The sequence below is a fragment of the Oculina patagonica genome, chromosome 13 (assembly GCF_052425735.1).
Source record: "Oculina patagonica isolate OP01 chromosome 13, crgOcupat, whole genome shotgun sequence".
NCBI classification, from domain to species: domain Eukaryota; kingdom Metazoa; phylum Cnidaria; class Anthozoa; order Scleractinia; family Oculinidae; genus Oculina; species Oculina patagonica.
In genome coordinates, this window is record NC_135770.1 from 4,452,590 (window position 1) to 4,470,040 (window position 17,451).

At 40.5% G+C, this 17,451-nt stretch overlaps 2 protein-coding genes across 2 annotated transcripts; both read right to left on the bottom strand.

Annotated features, from left to right (window-relative positions):
• Positions 1-74: 74 nt before the first annotated feature.
• Positions 75-8,822, bottom strand: LOC144635922 (uncharacterized). The gene is made up of 8 exons (XM_078495041.1): positions 8,743-8,822; positions 6,877-7,113; positions 5,797-6,004; positions 4,895-5,103; positions 3,991-4,198; positions 2,641-2,849; positions 1,918-2,125; positions 75-1,257 (listed from the first exon to the last, which is right to left on the bottom strand). The coding sequence occupies exons 2-8, from the start codon at positions 7,104-7,106 to the stop codon at positions 1,114-1,116; spliced, it is 1,416 nt and encodes a 471-aa protein (XP_078351167.1). The 5' UTR covers positions 7,107-7,113; positions 8,743-8,822; the 3' UTR covers positions 75-1,113.
• Positions 8,823-9,747: 925 nt separating this feature from the next.
• On the bottom strand, positions 9,748-16,246 carry LOC144635910 (uncharacterized). The gene is made up of 6 exons (XM_078495026.1): positions 16,075-16,246; positions 14,362-15,069; positions 13,564-13,695; positions 12,880-12,990; positions 11,668-12,167; positions 9,748-10,021 (listed from the first exon to the last, which is right to left on the bottom strand). The coding sequence occupies exons 2-6, from the start codon at positions 15,062-15,064 to the stop codon at positions 9,758-9,760; spliced, it is 1,710 nt and encodes a 569-aa protein (XP_078351152.1). The 5' UTR covers positions 15,065-15,069; positions 16,075-16,246; the 3' UTR covers positions 9,748-9,757.
• Between the last annotated feature and the right edge of the window lie 1,205 nt (positions 16,247-17,451).

Below are 17,451 nucleotides of genomic sequence, written 5' to 3' on the forward strand. Positions count from 1 at the left end.
TCCAGCTTAAAAACTTTATGCTTCAGTAAGACTCATAAAAGATGTATTATTCGTCTAAGACGTTTCTAGATAGATAAAAGTACAAAACCGCCGAGATAAAGTTATTCAGTGCCTTTCAGTCAAGGTGACGACAAAATCATGCGAGAGAAAGTTATAGGTGTTAATCGTCGAAGTGCAAATTCAGCTTCCTCAGCAACAAATCTAAAGTTTACACAGTAAATAAACTTACTTAAGTTACATTGCTCAACATGTAAGGTTATAATGCTCTTTGTCTCCATTTAAATGTATTTAGGAATGACAAGGTTAAAGTCTGTTCCGATGTAATGTACGGAATTAGGAGGGCCTAGTGGCCCAAACAGACGAATCGAATTCATCATGGTGCACGTAGCCCTGAGTGGTTGGGATGATAGTCTGCTAGAGCAGTTTTCACTTGAGAGTCGAAAGTAAATTGCGTTTGCTTTGGTTTTGCATTGCTACGCTTAGTGATTGGCTTAAAAATCTTGCGCCACTTTCTCAGCCAATCAGAACTAAAACCAAAACCAATCGTGACTCGCTCGCGCACGTTTTCCCGCGCTTCGTGTCGGCTACATGTATTTGCTTCGAGTTTTGATTGGTTCACTGGATTGTCTGTGTCCTTTATGATTGGCTAGAGTAATTACTTTGGTTTTGGTTTTACGACACTCAATTGAAAACTGCTCTATCGCAAGTCACACCAGACAACGTTTTTGTCAGGTATCCCCAGTCAATAATTTGCCACCATTTATTAATAAACCATTTTGCTCACATGAGAACGCAATTTTCTCGACCAGGTTCGAACCATGACCGCTCGATCAAGATTTCATCCACCCCACTAACCATAAGGCCACCACGCCTCGTTTGAAGTCGCGTGACGGTTAATTCGCTGGGGACCGAAAGCATATGACCGCAAACTACTGAGCCACTTTTTAGGGCAAATAGGTAATTTACTAGCAAATGCAGCCGTGGTGAGAATTCAGTTTCTATCTAGTTACTGAAGTTTGTTTCTGCGGTTAAATAATGAAATGATAAAATGATTGAATGGTTAACATGCGACCTCGATACAAGTTCGATATAAGTGGAACATTCTCTCATTTTTTAAGAAAAGACAACTTTCTTGGCTCCCGCTTTCGCTGTTTCTGTCATCATCTTGTAAAGAGCAGTCCACGCTTCTTTCGCTTTTGTTGTAAACTTCTTTCCCAGGTGCTTTTCAAGCGTGCGAATTAAGGCGGCTCCGACCGACTGCAAAAATAAAAATATAAAAATATTGCGGATAAGACAACTGGAGGTGCATAAAACAGAAGCTAGCCTACATGATATTGTTAAAAATCAAGAAAAACGTAAAATATCTCAGCCAATTGCTGCAAACTTTGTTTCTCGATTCTGACTAGTCTCTTGCTTTGTAAACTTTGAATACTTGACAACAAGTTTACTTATCAATTTTAAACTTGATAACTAACTGAAGGTTTGTTGGAAAGATAGCAAACAGTCAACTAGTATATTTCCTTCTCTGATTTAAAAAGGAAGCTTCGAGCCAAAAGTGGCGCATACTGCCGGAGCTTATCCCGGTTTCTGTAGCACTAAGCAGCTAGGAGTGTTTCTACTCCCCCTGGATGGGATGCTAGTCCATCGCACGGTACCCCCCCCCCCCCCTCCCCAGCATTATTTCGCCGGTACCCATTTATACACCTGGGTGGAGAGAAACTATGAGAGTAAAGTGTTTTGCGCAAGAACACAACACAGTGACCCCGGCCAGTGCTCGAACCTGGAACGTTCTCTCCGGAGTCCGACGCGCTAACCATCAGGCCACCGCGCCTCCCTCTTCTATGATTTGCTATCTTACAAATGCACGAATTCGATGACCATGAGCATACCCCATACCCATAGTGTAAAACCGCATACCTTTAGTTTGCGGGGGCAGAAAGTTGATAATTTCTGATAGTGAACCTGAGAGTCTAGATCATCAAGTGATTCCACGGCCATGTCAACATGTTGCATGGTTACCAGTCCCTTCCTCTTTACTCGATCGTCGATTCTCATGACGTAATGCGTCGATTGATCGTCCATATATGGAAACTGTTTTAGAAGTTCTGGATCCTCTTTAAACAACCTGGACAGAAGTATGGAAATTAGCTGATAGTCTTAGTATCTTAGCATTCTTTTTTAGTAAAAGTTTGCATCGAGCTAAATGGCCCATGCCGGTCGCCGGAACTTATCCCGGTTTATGTAGCATTAAGCGACTAGAAGTATTTCTACTCCCCCCCCCCCCCCCTGGATGGGATGCTAGTCCATCGCAGGGTTATTCCCAGCATTAGTTTTTCGGGACCCATTTATACACCTGGATGGCGAGAGGCAGCATGAGAGTAAAGCGTCTTGCCAAAGAACACAACACAATGACCTCGCACAGGGCTCGAATCCGGACCGCCCTCTCCGAAGTCCAGTGCGCTAACCATTAAGCCACCACGTCTCCCATATTCTTTCTTACAATATGGGGTGTTTACACTTACTAGAGGTTCGTTTAGTTGGGACCTTTTCTAAACTAAGCTCGGGATTATATTTTAGGAGATGTTAGGGCTTTTTGGCACCTAGAAAAAGATTAAGCAGGCATGAAGTTTTTTCTCCTACCTGGCATAAAACTCGACTCCCATTTGTTCAAGGTCATTCTTCACCAGTCCCCAAGTCTCCTGAACCAATGCAATCTGTTCTTCAGTAACCTCTCCGTCGCTATTCTCCGCCACAAGCCCGTAAACAGCAGTCCACGCTTCTTTCACTTTTGGTGTAAACTTCTTTCCCAGGTGCTTATTAAGCGTGTGAAGAAACGCAGCTCCGACCGACTGAAAAAAAAGTCAGCTGGCGATAAGACAGATAATACGACTTGAAAACTTGAAATACAATTAAACTGGGTTTTTTCGATCATCGTCCTTTTCCGCGAGAATGCTTCCAACTTACAGCACTAAACAGAGTGGGGGAGGGGGGGCATATCAAAACGAAATCAAAACTAGCCTAATCCCTCTGCGGCGCGAGCAAGCAACAACCCAACAAGGCTCTCGAAAAAGGCCATTCTTTGACGTAATAAAAATCAAGAACAACAGCTGAAGGTTATAATTTCTTTTGGACTTTGCGTCATTAATTAAAACGCATCTATATAAAATTTCTTTCAAATTCTGCACAGAACATGGGATGGAACGTACCCTTTTGTGACATACTTTTTTTAGGTTGTTCCAGAAACCCATAAGGGTTGAAACGTGTAAAGCGCGCACACAGCGTTTGAATATTCAGTTTTGCCAAGTACCATATTTGGAAACATGAAGAGTTCGCGAATGCTTTGCACACGTTATGGAACACGCAACAGAATGTTTGGTTTTGCGGTAAGTTGCTTGAATTTCGACCTAAACGCCGTAAATTTCTTGTAAAAAAAACTGAAGAAATTCATTAAGTGTATCAAAGCAAAGTTTTACCGACTACTTCATGAAAATGAAGCAAGAGAATTTAACCAAATTTAACTTTATTCAGCCAAGCTTGTTCAAAAACAAGATTACGCCATCGAGCGTGAGCTAGCGCGCGCTGTGAATTTAATCCAAATATAGTAATTTTGATTGGTCAACTGTCTCTCGTGATTTTCCAAATATGGTACTTAGTGTAAACGAATGTGCAAACGCTTTGTACAATGCGAATCATAGGGAGTTCCAAGTTTCAACCCTTATGGGTTTCTGGTTGTTCTCAATCCCAATCCCTACACATTGTTCTATCTATTTTCCCGCAGATCGTGATACTGTCTCACTGAAAAATTGTCAATAAACCTTAAACGGTCGGAAAAAAAGAAAATTAAATGTTGTTACTTTCATGATCTGCATCCATTCTCGTCAACAGAGACCACGAGCCATTTGGACTGCGCCAAGGATCTATCCTTGGCGTAGTATCTTTTTTTTTATACCAATGAGCATACCCATTCGACAGTGCATGAAGACCGCATACCTTTGATTTGCGGGGACAGAAAGTCGATGATTTCTGATAATGAACGCGGGAGTCTGGATCCTTTAATGACGCCACGGCCATGTCGACATGTTGCATGGTTACCAGTCCCTTTCTCTTCACTCGATCGTCGATTTTCATGACGTAATGAGTCGACTGATCGTCCATATATGGAAACAGTTTTAGATGCTCTGGATCCTCTTTGAACAGGCTGAACGGAAGAAGACACGAAGAGGAGAAAAGAGATAACTTAGTATAGAACATCTATTATAGGCATGGAGAGGTCAAAATTTTATCGTCCATGCATGTTCCGAAGGCCCTTCGTTGGTGGCGAGACTGGCTGAGTAGGTATAAACATCAAATGCAATTTTGGTCGTTTATCGGTTATCAGTAAAGATAATGAGCTAAGGGTGCGATTTATCAATTGAAACGTCTGGGCCATTTGTTAGTTGTTTGTTAAACGTTTGGTCGTTTATCGGTTGTCAGTATTAAAGGAAGATAAGCCAAAGGTAGGATTATTCAGTTGAGATTTTGGGCCAGTTTGCATTTGTCAGCTAGGCATACCCTGTTTGCTCGGGTAAATATGAAAAGCCGGAGAGGTGGGGGACTTCTTATTACCGAGAGGAATTCATGTTCAACTGTTTATTTAAGCAAATTCGAGGTACACTTTGTTTATCAGTGGCTGAATGTCAGTGACGTGAGTCTCTTCAAGCCACCACTAAGGGAAAACGAATTTGTATCATTCTAACGCGGCGAGACCGTACAAAGCTTACGTCTGTGAACGTTTAGAGTGATGTAACGATGTGTGGCTATTGGTTTACACTCTGTTTAGACCACGACTTTTTTAAACACTTTTAAGATTCTTTTATTTAAGCTGCCCTAAACGCCGTTAGTTCTTTTGTCTTACCTCACGTAAAACTCGACTCTCATTTGTTCAAGGTCATCCTTCACAAGTCCCCAAGACTCCTGAACCAGTGTAATCTGTTCTTCAGTAATCTCTCCGTCGCGATTCTCCGCCACAAGCCCGTAAACAGCAGTCCACGCTTCTTTCACTTTTTTTGTAAACTTGTTACCCAGGCGCTTTTCAAGCGTGCGAAGAAACGCCGCTCCGACCGACTGAAAGAAAACAAAATACAGTACGAAGACAACTTGAAACTTTAAGTTTAAAACAGGATTGGTAAACCAATAATAGTCTTCTTCGACCTCTTCTTTTACTCAAAGAATATCACCAGATGATTACTCTTTTAACGTAGATTACGTTGAGAAATGTTTCCAAACTATATCTTTCCTTCTATAGCGAGCGCAAACAACAAGAACGTTCCTTTATACACTTCAGTTAGATTTAAAACATGATAGAAGATTTTATTTATCAAATTTTGATGGCCATAGATGTACTATAAAGCAAGTTTTCAGTATCCCCTACATTATCCCACACTTTTTGTGGACTTTGAATTAATTTGGTTTAAAAATACCAACTTATGAAAACAATAGGGGCAACAAATACCAACTGATGGCTGGGACTGGATTGAGCCCGCAGTTGAAGTCTCGATGTTGCTGAGCAACTGATTTCGGACTACCGCCTCCAGTATCCGCACTCTTTCTTGTTTGGATATTAAAAATAGGAATCTTTACGAGTGCTTTAACGAAGATTTGCCAAAACGGCACTTGTTCCTCTGAATGAAAATCTGAAAACGCGCGCGGGAAAAGAATGCAGAGCTTGTTTATTTACGCCCATGATCCTTCATCTTGAAAACTGACACTATTGACGTTGGCCATACCCCTTAGCCATTCTGCGACATAACCGCATACCTTTGATTTTCTGGGACAGAAAGTCGACAATTTCTGATAATGAACACGGGATCCTGGATCCTTTAATGATGCCACAGCCATGTCGACATGTTGCATGGTTACCAGTCCCTTCCTCTTTACTCGATCGTCGATTCTCATGACGTAATGAGTCGATTGATCGTCCATATATGGAAACAATTGTACAAGGTGTGGATCCTCTTTGAACAGGCTGACCAAAAGAAGGCAATATAAAAGTTTCTTAGTATCGAACCTTCAACTTCCATAAGAATGAGTATGAGAGATGTTCTTTCACTGGGGGTGCAGCTGCGGATACATTGGTGCTTCTTAAAGGAGGCTCTCAAAACAGTTTCCTACATTTTTCAGCACCCTAACTTTGACAGATCAATACTACAACTCCTTTTCAGTAGATTCAACAGTTTCGGTGTAAAACAGATGCCAAATCACTGGTAAACAAGTTATGATTATTTTTTTGACATTACAAGTTACCATAGGTACGGTATAAGGGACGGACCATTATTTTTTTGGAGGGGGGGGGGGTGAAAAATATTGAAAAAATTGTTTGCAGGGCCTGGAAAGACAAAATAAATTGTTTGCAAGAACGATATGTATAATAAAAAATAGTAAAAATGTTTGCAGAGGTGCATAAACTAAAAAAAAAAAAAGTTTGCAGACGAAAATTTTTCATCCCCCCCCCCCCAAGAAAATAATGGTCCGTCCCTAACCTGTTACAAAGCCTTAATTTTCGCTTCAAGTGCTTATCCTGACTCAAGAACGAGCACGTGTACGGTGACCCCCATTTTTATGATGAAATCAATGATCAGCATGTTAAGCTACAACTTTTTGCAAAGTTTTAAAAAACTCTTAGGGTTCAGAGCCACCTTAAATTTTCGAAAATTTAAGGTGAAGTGCTAAAAATGGGAGTGTGGATTGGAGACTACCCCCTCGGTCAACAATAAAATATAGCATTCGTAAAAAAATAGACTACAGTTATTGAAAATGCTTTTTCTGGGCTTCTTAGCTTATTACCACCGAGAGTAGCTTTAAACGATTTTCCACAAAACAACAGTTCTTATGTCTCACCTAACATAGAACTCAACTCCAATTTGTTCAAGATCATCCTTCACCAGTCCCCAAGTCTCCTTCACCAATCCAATCTGCTCTTTAGTGACCTGACATTTGACATCGTTTACCGTAGTATCTGGTTTATTATCTGTTTCTTGGCGATCTTGTGATGCAGGCGTGTTTTCAGTCGCCCTTCCCTCTGGTTGTTGCCTTTGATGTGGAATAGCTTTGCTTCCTCCGCATCCCATCTTGACGCTAAAGAAATGGTAAACCGTGTTGGACAATATGTGTCTGCGAAGGGCAAATCGCTTGATATAGCGTGACCGGAGTTGTCATTCGCGTATTTCGAACTGAACGAAGTTAGCAATGTTATTTCAAAGTATTTACAGCAGGGTTTCAAAAAATGGCTTTTTATCGAATGATTTGGTACGCATTTTTGGTGCCATTTCACCTTAATATGATAACCTGACAAGTGGCCAAGAAGTTTTGCGTTGATTTATTTTATCATCCATGCCACTCAGTACTGATTTTCATTTCATTTATGAGCTCTCTGTTTTCTTTGTGTTTTCGTTATTCTGTTTATACAAAGTTATCAAATCACTTCTCGGCACTTTTTGCATTCGAACTGTTTATAAAAAATATACTTCACAGATAAGACATCTTAAAAAGTTTAGCTAAACTTTTCAAGTTTGTCGTTTGTAACCCGTGTTACTTTTTGTTTTATTATCATCTCTTGAGTGTTTTTCTACTTTATTTTAGGTTTGATGTGATTGTAATGTTAATACTCACAAAAAGTTACTAAACATGATGTCGTGACACTTTTCCTTTAATTGCAATTGTTGTCAAAATCATTGCGTAGTTCCGGTTATGATACCATTATTGTATTTGAGACTGTCATTAAAACACCCGACGCACGTACATTCATGCATCGAAAATCACTACTGGCCGAGAAACAAGGCACTTTGTTATTAAACAGCAAACACAAAATAGCAATGATAAAAGAAAAATGGGAAAAAATACAATAAACAAACATTAAAGAATAAAGCTATTGCTCGTGAATGTTTAAAGATTCTGCATGCCCCGAGGGTGCCTGGCCATGACTAAATCACATTAAAAATTTAAATTGTTTTTGAGCCAACCACCGAATCTTTGTTTTTTTTTTCTCGCTCTCGGTTGCGCCATTTAAACATGAACCATTTTCGTTTTCGTTTGGTCAATCAGTGCTTCTTTTGATCACAATTTTCTTTTTGTTATTGTTTCTAGCTCATTTTATAGCGAGTTTTTCCGTATTCGTTTTCGATTAAATTAATTTGTTTATACATTTTAATTTCTGTTTCTATGGTTACCTCAAATTAAACATCACAAATGCAATGTTTATGTTTTAGTTGTTTCTATGAAGGCTCCAAAAATATCTTCACGATTGTTTGTTTTCTTTTAAGTTTGACAGCTAATCTTTAATAAAAGAGCAACTTTTGTTCCAATTGCTGTGCAACGCATGGCATGCATTTAGCAACAATAACTAAGCGAACAACGTCGAACAAAATTCACGTTAAGTTACACAGCGAAGAACTCTGTTCAAGGAGGCTCGTTAATTTTAAAAAGTTGTAGCTCTTAGCACATACATCCCATTCAAATAAAGTCTTTTAAACGAAACATACTGGACTGAAAGATTTAAGTTCATTTCATTTTGTTTTAAAACATAGCTTTCTGTCTTCAACAACTTTACTGACTTGATCGCAAACTTACACTCAAGCAGATCCGAAAAATCTAAGTATCTCGTATTTGAAAACTCCTCGGGGAAAATTTTGCGTTTGATGGCATAACAATTTACGTTTGTTGACAGAATTCCTCTAACAGTTTAAACCTGAAGTATTTTAAACTTACCTCGTAATCTTAAGCCTTCTAATGAGTTCGCGTGAAGTATGAAGCAATTCGCATGAGCGGCCAGCTAAATTGCTTTTAATCTACACCTTCGTGACCTCTTTTATTATATATGCTATCATGAGCACTGACTTTTGTACCACAGGCAATGAGGTGGATAGAAGAACATTGATTGTGTTATTGTATCAAGAATGGATGACGTAATGTGCCTCAAAGTTAGAACAATTTCACGGTTCGTCTCCTCTGCCCCGCTCCAGCTATCATTCTGTTATTGTTTTTGCTTTTCTTTTCTTTTGTTTCGTTGTTTGTTTATTTGTTTTTTCTCGTTTGTTTGTTGTTGTTGTTGTTTTTGGAATGCGCATACCAAAAGGGCAAAAGACAAATAAATTGTTCTGGAACAAAACCGCCACTCAAGGCAAAAGATGGCACAAAGTGCCCTGTTTTCTTTTATTTGACTTATTTTTAACGTTTCTCTTCTCATTCCACTGCATTCCTCCATCTGTTGGAAAGCACCTTTTTCCAAAAAGCTAGACTAACTAACTGTATTTTCAGCGCCCGAAATCTGTTAATGACGGCATAATTAAGGGAAAAAGCAATCGTATTTTTTTCAGCAATCTAACATATCTGGACTGTTTATGTCTCTATGAAAACCTGAAGTGAAACCTTACGCGGTCAAATACAGTGTTTCTTTCTTTCCCTCTTTCCTCCATTCTTTTATTTATTTTCTTATGAGGAAAGACGCTCAAATGTCATCGTGATATTTTTTTATTTACATTTTCATAAACAATCCTACAGTAAAGCAAGTCGAAAGTACACGTGGAATGTGCCAGCTCGCCCAGACCTTTGTCCCTATTTCTCCGCTTTTTAAATTCCAATCTGATCTGCAGAATATGGATGGGGAGCCAGCTCTGTGAATAGGTCATTGCAAAATACGAATTTGTCGCACAGGCAAAGAGCGGAGAAACAGGATCGAGAGACCGGACTGAAGGGATAGAGTGAATCGACCTGTGCTCTATGCTTACAACTGGGAAGTAGTTTTATTTCCAAATAAAGAATGGTACAATCTGTGTTTCTTCGGTTCATCAGCGTAAGGACTGAAGTACTCATACAGAAGTTGTTCAGCGGGTTTGAAGACAGTTCTTTTGAAATGTACTGCATCGTACGGGTCACTACTGCTATCGGTTCCTTCGGGATATGACGCGCTCATCGGGAAGACGTCCAAGATTTCAAATCCAGCGTTACACATGGCCCAAATGGCGTACGCATTGTAAAGATGTATGCGCTGAAGAGGGATGAAAAAAGATCTTATAAGCAATTGGATTAAATTAAAACAATGATAGTAAGTAATTGCATTTAGATTGTCACGAGCATGCGACTACAAAAAAAGTGGTAAATTCAATTCCTGGGGGGAGTCGAACCCATGATCCGACGCACAAGCATAGGCTCGATTTTGTGCCGCTGTTCGAACAACGACTGGACTCTAGACAGCAGCGGAAATCTAGTCTACAGTGTTGATTGCGCGTGTTGCGGCTATTTCATTTTTTCTTTTGTCTTTTGTTCCGAATATGTTAAAGTTTTTTCAACCCTATTGCACGCTTTTATTTCAGTTTCGTATGTAAATTTTGTAATGTAGATTTCAAGTTAAGTTTTTCGTATTCATTCGCGTTAGTTTTTTACCATCGTTTAGTGCGTGCGTTAATTTTTGGTTCCCTAAACCCCGTTTTCCAGCATTTGGGAAGCCGTTTTGTTCATTGCTTGTTTTGTATTTCCTATATTTCTTCGGTTTTCTTCGGTAACTTGTTCTGTTGCCATATATTTTATTTCATCCTAGGAATTTACTTCGTTCATTAAAGTTGAATTCAATTGTTGGAAAGGTTAATGTGTATGGTGTTTAACTGAGCGGCCCTTTGCCTTTTCAGCGCGAAAGGTAGCTTGGCCAGATTTGGCGCGAGAAAATATGTATTTGATGACGTAGTAACGACACATGAATTAAATTTATATTACGTCGCAGACACGATCGACCACTCACGCGTCTAGCCGTCTCTACTCGAGGAGGAACAAAGACCGCACTTGAGAGAGTAGCATAACCAATGTTCCTCCAACAAATGAGCCACAAGAGACCCATGGCAATCAAGATCATTTACTGGGCTTCAACCGCGTAAGTTGCCAGGATTAGTAATGTAGTGGGGTCTCTAAGTAAAACCAAGAGTAAAGACCTGGACACGAGGTGCAGCATAAAACGCAGTATTGCACGAAATGAGAACATGTCCTGTCCTTCCCTGTGCGTCAGTTGTTGTGTGCAGTGTACAAGACCGCAGTTTGGGGGAACAGTGCCCATTTCAATTTAACTAATGATTACTAGCTGGACAGCTTTTAGTATAAATTTAAAACTTTTCATGGAGCTGCGCGAGAGATAATAAGTGGGTGTGAACACACTGACAAATAATCAGGGCGTGTCCTTAATCGGCGTGCGCAAATGAATTGTAGCTATTAAAGAAAGAGGTGAACGTTGTGTTCACCTCTGGCCAAAACGCTCCGGCTTAGGTAAGTAGAGTCTGCATTCGGGCCTAGTGGCCCATCAGGCCGGAGCTTATCCCGGTTGTAGTAGCATGAAGCGACTACGAGTATTTCTACTCCCCCTGGATGGGATGCTAGTCCATCGCAGGGTTACCCTCCAACATTTATTTAATTTGCCGGTACTCACTTATATACCTAGGTGTGAAGGGGCACTATGAAAGTTAAGTATCAGTGCTCAAGAACACAACGCACTGGCCCCGGTCGGGGCTTGAACTCTGGACCACTCGATCCAGAGTCCAGTGCACTAACCATTATACACCGCGCCTCCCACACCGGCTGAAGGAACGAGTATAAAATGGAAACGCATCAGCGTGAGCATGCGTCACCAAATAAAACCGCTGATTACATTACCTGAAGAGTCAAGAATCGCGGGCTGGGATGATTGTGATACAAAAACCTCTCCCGGTGAATAGCCGTCGTGGTTTTCCAAATCAACTTTCCTTTAAACTTCAGCTCAACCGCGCCATCTTCATTTTCCCAAGTCTCTTTAAACAAGTTAATAATGTCATCGATAAGCTTTCGATAAGTTGCAAATTTCAACGCAGAAACATAATGTAATCCACAGTTCAGAATGATAACACTATGTTCGTTCATTTCCGGGAGATAAAGGACATCGCTAATTTCTTGCAGGACCCGTGAAGAATCAAAGTCACGATAATTCCTCTTGTATTTTTCAATTTCCACCGGCTCCAGCATGTTATACACCCAACTGTATGTGAGATTGCAGGTTTTGAAGATTTCTCCGCAGAGGGGCGTGTAATAAAGAGAATCGTAAAATCGCAACGCCAGTGAATCGCCGTAAACCCATAGAGTGCCCTGTTTGTTTCGCGGAGAATTCTTAAATAATCTCTCTGAAATCAAGGAAAAGAAAACGTGTTACATAAATCTAGAATTCTTTTTGCCTAAGGCGCAAGAGTCTTCATGTCTCAAATACAAACGGTGACATAGAGATTCAGCTCTTTTTAATATGTATAGTATGCATGGCCCTTTACAAACAAGTAGTTCCTAAACAAACTGTTGTGTTACAGCTGAAACATTAGTATTTTTTTCAAATTTACTGTAACTACTTTTATTACACGACCATGAAAGTTAAGAGGGCTTATAACTAAAATCAACCAATCAGAGTGCTTTATTGCCGGTATTGAACCTGACTCGTCCCCAGTCGTCTTTTGAGTCGGTCTTGAGTCGACTGCTCAACACGGAGGGAATCATGGGAAGGAATTATCCTTCGCGTCTTGCAATTTTCGCATAAGAGACGACTGGGGATGAGTCAGGTATTGGACCCTGTTAAGTTTCTACAGCTCTTTTTCAATTATAAAATTGTGTAATAAGTCTCTTATTAACCAAGCTTGCTCGGGTTTTTACTAGGAGAATACTGACCTTCGGCCCGTTAATTTATGGACCTTGGGTGCTAAATTCGTACTGTCAAGACCTTGGACACGTGTGATATTTCTTCCAGTACGGCCCTCGCGCTTGGTTAATAAGACACATATTGAGTATAAATGTATTAAAAGGTATGTAAGCAAAATATGTTCGTGCAAATTTGAAGACATAAAGCTTTACCTGGTGCGTGAGGAACCCAAGTCCCGTTAGTCCAATGTCCAAAGCCATCCGATAGAAATTTACAATTGGTGCCACAGTACGAAGGGTGTCCAAATCCATAACTCAAAAATTCTACAGAGACAAAAGATAGTTTTGAAAGTCAATTGGACACGTTATGAGCACTGAATTTAATTAAGGGTGTGGAGCATCTATCATTCTTGGTCGCCTATCAGAGCGAAGAGTAAACCCATCTGACAGTTTCAAAACAAAAAAATCGCATTACGGCCAAACGTTTTAGTTTTTGAACCGGCAGTCAAATTCGCTGCTGATGGTTGTTTCTACTTTAATTCGGGGAGCAGGTTTGCCGCAGTGGTGAGACCGCTCGTCTCCCACCAATGTGACTCAGGTTCGATTCCAGCCCGGTACTCCGGTATACGTGGGTTGAGTTTGATGTTGGTTCTCGCCCTGCTCCGCGGGTTTTTCTCCGGGTTCTCCGGTTTTCCTCCCTCCACAAAAAAACCAACACTTCCAGATTCCAATTTTACGTGGATAGAGAGCCCGCATGAAAACCAGCTAGAGCTGATGTGGCTTCCTCTCTAAATATAGCCACTTTTATTTCTTTTTATTCTAGCAGTTCGCCCTGACTCGGCTGGTCATTCCTGCTTAACGGAAAGTGTTCAAGACAACAAAACTGTTGTTTTATACCGTCTTTTCTCAGTGGACCTTGGCTCGCGGGCACATCAAAGCACAGTGGTTCACCGCCCCACAGTGCCTGCATCAAGTAAACTTGCTTCCCCGCCAAAATTCCATGAGGCTGGTTGCTTCCGTGAGTGTTGCCTGGAAATAATAAAAAGGAATATTTGATGTTCAATCGAGAGTATTTTGCGCTTATATCAAGCTTTCAACTGCTGGGAAGAGTAGGCTCTAGACCATTATTACTTCGCCTGTTTTTGTCTCAAATTGACTTTTAATGTTTTTACTACCTTTAACAATCATCTTACTAGCACTAAGCCCAAAATGATTGGTTATAATTTCTGCTGTTTTTAAGGCAAAACTATGGGAGGCGCGGTGGCCTAACGGTTAGCGCGCCGGACTCCAGATCAAAACGGTCCGGGTTCGAGCCCAGGCCGGGATCACTGCGTTGTGTTCTTAGGCAAGACACTTTACTCTCACAGTGCCTCTCTAGTTCTACACCCAGGTGTATAGATGGGTAACGGTAAAATAATGCTGTGTGGGGGGAGTACCCTGCGATAGACTATCATCTCATTAAGGGCGAAGTAGAAATAGTCCTAGCCATTTAATGCTATCGAAACCAGGATAAGCTCCAGCTGTACGGGCCACTTGGCTCGAGGCTTCGCTTTTAAGGAAATACCATCCACTATAAGAGCTTTCAGACGATGATTTTTAGTTTTCTCATCGCCTTCCTGCTTAATAATGCATTAATTTTGTAAGGAGAAATTCAACGTGGATCACAAAGTATTCGGCAAAATACTATTCTCTTACCTGAAATAAACCAATAGTCAGGGGGGTCCTTCATTCCATCACAAAGGGAATGATCCAAGACCGCTGACAGGCAATAGTTCCCAGGCTCTAGAACCAAGAACAGAATCTCGTACGCCCCATTACCGAGGTCAAATACCGTGGGCGCAAACCCTGTAGGGCCTGAAATAAAAACTCTCCAGTAGTCCCCTCCGACCGACTTGGGAAGGCCATCGGAGGTCTGGGTTTGAATTGTAAGCCTGCTGAATTGTCCAGCAGGTTGAATGTCCATTGTTCTAACAAAGCTCTTTATTGAGTTAGTCCTGTTTTCTACATTCCATCCTGGTAAATTATCTTCGTAGACCGTGTTTCCTTCGCACGGTTCTCGAATTCGTCCCCAGTCTATTCTCGCGTTGCGCATTCGGCACCAGTCCCTGCCGAAGTCTTCCAAAGTATTCCGATTGACCGTGCTGGTCAAATATAGCGGATAGTACCATTTAAGGTAAATAAATAGCGATATTATAACGCCCCAGTAGAAGCAGAAGGCCCTCCGCAGAAGGAACAATCGTGGAAGTCCTCTCAGAGTACCTACTTTGCGTACTCTTCCTTGAATTGTGTTCGTAAGTGATGGAATTAGTAATCTTTTCCTGCGCATGCTGTCGACGTCTTGGTGGTCAGCGGTAGATGAAGTGATGAACTCTGTATCATCTTGCTCGGGTCCGCTCATATGATCTAAACGCATCACAGCAAAAAATTATTAAGATGGATTCCGCTGAAAGTTCGAGCAATGAGTGCAAAAATTAAGTACCAAAAATCTGCTCATAGCACGGCAACATTTTGCATACTATTTAAAAGATCTTACTGAAATTCATTTGTCTTAGTGATCCCGTAATTAAATTCTAAAGCATTCTCAAGAAATTAATAAAAGTCGAACCTCGTAAAAATGTTCAAAACGCGCGCCATTTTGTTTTGAACTGGCGTGAAACCAATGGTCCGTTTTAACTGAAATGTAGATAATTTCAAATCCATTTTTCTCTCGCGGGGTCAGGTTGAGTGCTAAAGTTTTGGCAGGTTTTTGTTAGCTGTACTTTAACTGTTAAGCCTGGTTTTCACTAGCGACGCAAGCACAAGCGCCAAGATAACAGCTCTTATTTCACCGCGAAAGTGGCTTCGACTCGAGCAAAAGCAAAAGCGCATTGCATTTTGATGCTTGTGCTTGTGCCTGCGGCAAACATAAGTACAAGGATCAAAATTTTTCCTTTTTGCGTGCTTGCGCTTGTGCTTGCGTTTGTGCTTGCGTCGCTAGTGAAAACCAGGTTTTACCATGCCATGAGATCTCTTTGGCAACTTTATTTTGGCCTGTATTGCTCGAATATTGGGCGGAAACCATCTTAAGAAAGAAAATTATTTCCTGAGACGACCATGTGACCTCATTCAAAGAGACAACCGTACATGAAAACAACAACCTGTTGGCCAGTAACCTGTTCTATTTTGCACGTGCGTCTGAATTAACAAACAATAATTCACTTATATGATTTTCTCGCTTTAAAATTTCACATTCAATTGACTTTCAACAGAACGAACGAACGTGAATGCTACATCGAATCTCAACATACCTTACAACTTGAACCTTATTGCTTAGTGACTATACTTTTAGATTTTAAAATATTCATCATTGTTTATTAAGCGCCGTTCAGCGTTCAAGTCGCAGTGATGGCCTGTCAAATTCTCGCTTACCTTATAACCTCGACGACGAAGTTATCTGTTACGTTGTATTGTCGTTGTGTTTCGCATCCCAGCCATTTGAAACCCACTTCTTTACTTTCTTTGAAGTGGCTTTAGATTGTATTATCAGTTGATAGAATACCCAGCGTTCCTGCGCCGGATAATCGTGAAATGCTTTTGGTAATTTAACTTTTTTTGTTCTCCCGCCGCTAAGCGTGTCACGTGATTTCTGACGAAACTTTGCGTCACCTGTTTGAGTCACTTTGTTGTCAGCAAAAATTGACTTTATCAAATTACCACTTCATTTAATTGACCAACGAAGTGTCTTCTTACCGTTATCTTTTATTGGCGAAAAGCTATCTTTTTTTCGGCCGTTCAAGATTTGAACCCGTAAGTAATTTGAAATAGTTTTCGTTTACGTTTCGATGCTGTTACTGAATATTCCTATATTTACCTTTTGTTTTTACTTGTAAGACTTCAAGTACAAAAGACTTTGCCGGTGATGCGGGTCTCAACTTATTTGCATTTTCTATACAAAGAGTAATAGAACCCCTTGACACTGCTACGTTATTCAGTTTGCAATGATGGATAAAATATTAACTGATTAATAAGCTTGCAGAAATAAATAGGAAAGGATTAACTATTCTTATAGAAAATCTAAAGTAACTAGTGTTTGGTTAATTGATCGAAAAAAAATTATTTCCTTGGAAGCACATTGCAAGCGTACAAGCAAGTATTTAACCTGAGCCTTTCGGTCGGAAGTTTAAAATGCTTATTGTCTTTACTGATTGTCACGTTTTTCGTCAAAGATTGTTCTGAGAATTTTGTGGTAATTTGAACTTGTGAGGACCGACTCCCTCTTCGGAGTCCCTGGCATTTGTGGGCCGCCCCACAGATACGCGGCCATGTGAGTTGACAGAGAACATGTCGAACGACTAAGATTTATGGTTGAGTTTACAAGCATGTCGAGTTTAAGTTAGAGCTTTGGAGCTTTCTTACAACATTTTTGTTATAGTGAAATGCGATATAACGGAAATGAGATATTTTTCAAATTGTAAATGGGTGTCGTTTCCATTATGCCAGATAAACTACGTAAAAACCTTTTTCTAAGTCTCTTAAGGCCAAAAAACAATCATTATAATTTGGAAACTCATGATGTTGTATGTTATAAATGCAAGAATAAGACAGTCTGGTTATTCAGTGGCCTAGTTTTCAAGCGTCTCGTGAAGCACAAGCAGAAGCAGTGGTAGAGCGTCCTGATGCCTGGTAGCGGTACACACGGACAACATAACCACACAATTAGAAGGCAACTTTAGTTTAAGGAAAATATGCCAAGCGGTCGAAACACACTGCATAATACACACGAAGTATCATCGCACTTCCGACCCA

Excerpts from the sequence above, each read along its gene's own strand:
- LOC144635922 (XM_078495041.1), bottom strand. The coding sequence starts at position 7,106 with ATGGGATGCGGAGGAAGCAAAGCTATTCCACATCAAAGGCAACAACCA. Across the intron at positions 5,104-5,796 it reads TCTGTCCCAGAAAATCAAAG|TCGGTCGGAGCGGCGTTTCT; the intron begins GTATGCGGTTAT and ends GTTTTCTTTCAG. Across the intron at positions 1,258-1,917 it reads TCTGCCCCCGCAAACTAAAG|TCGGTCGGAGCCGCCTTAAT; the intron begins GTATGCGGTTTT and ends TTATTTTTGCAG.
- LOC144635910 (XM_078495026.1), bottom strand. The coding sequence starts at position 15,064 with ATGAGCGGACCCGAGCAAGATGATACAGAGTTCATCACTTCATCTACC. Across the intron at positions 12,991-13,563 it reads AGGTCCACTGAGAAAAGACG|AATTTTTGAGTTATGGATTT; the intron begins GTATAAAACAAC and ends TTGTCTCTGTAG. Across the intron at positions 10,022-11,667 it reads CGCGATTCTTGACTCTTCAG|CGCATACATCTTTACAATGC; the intron begins GTAATGTAATCA and ends ATCCCTCTTCAG.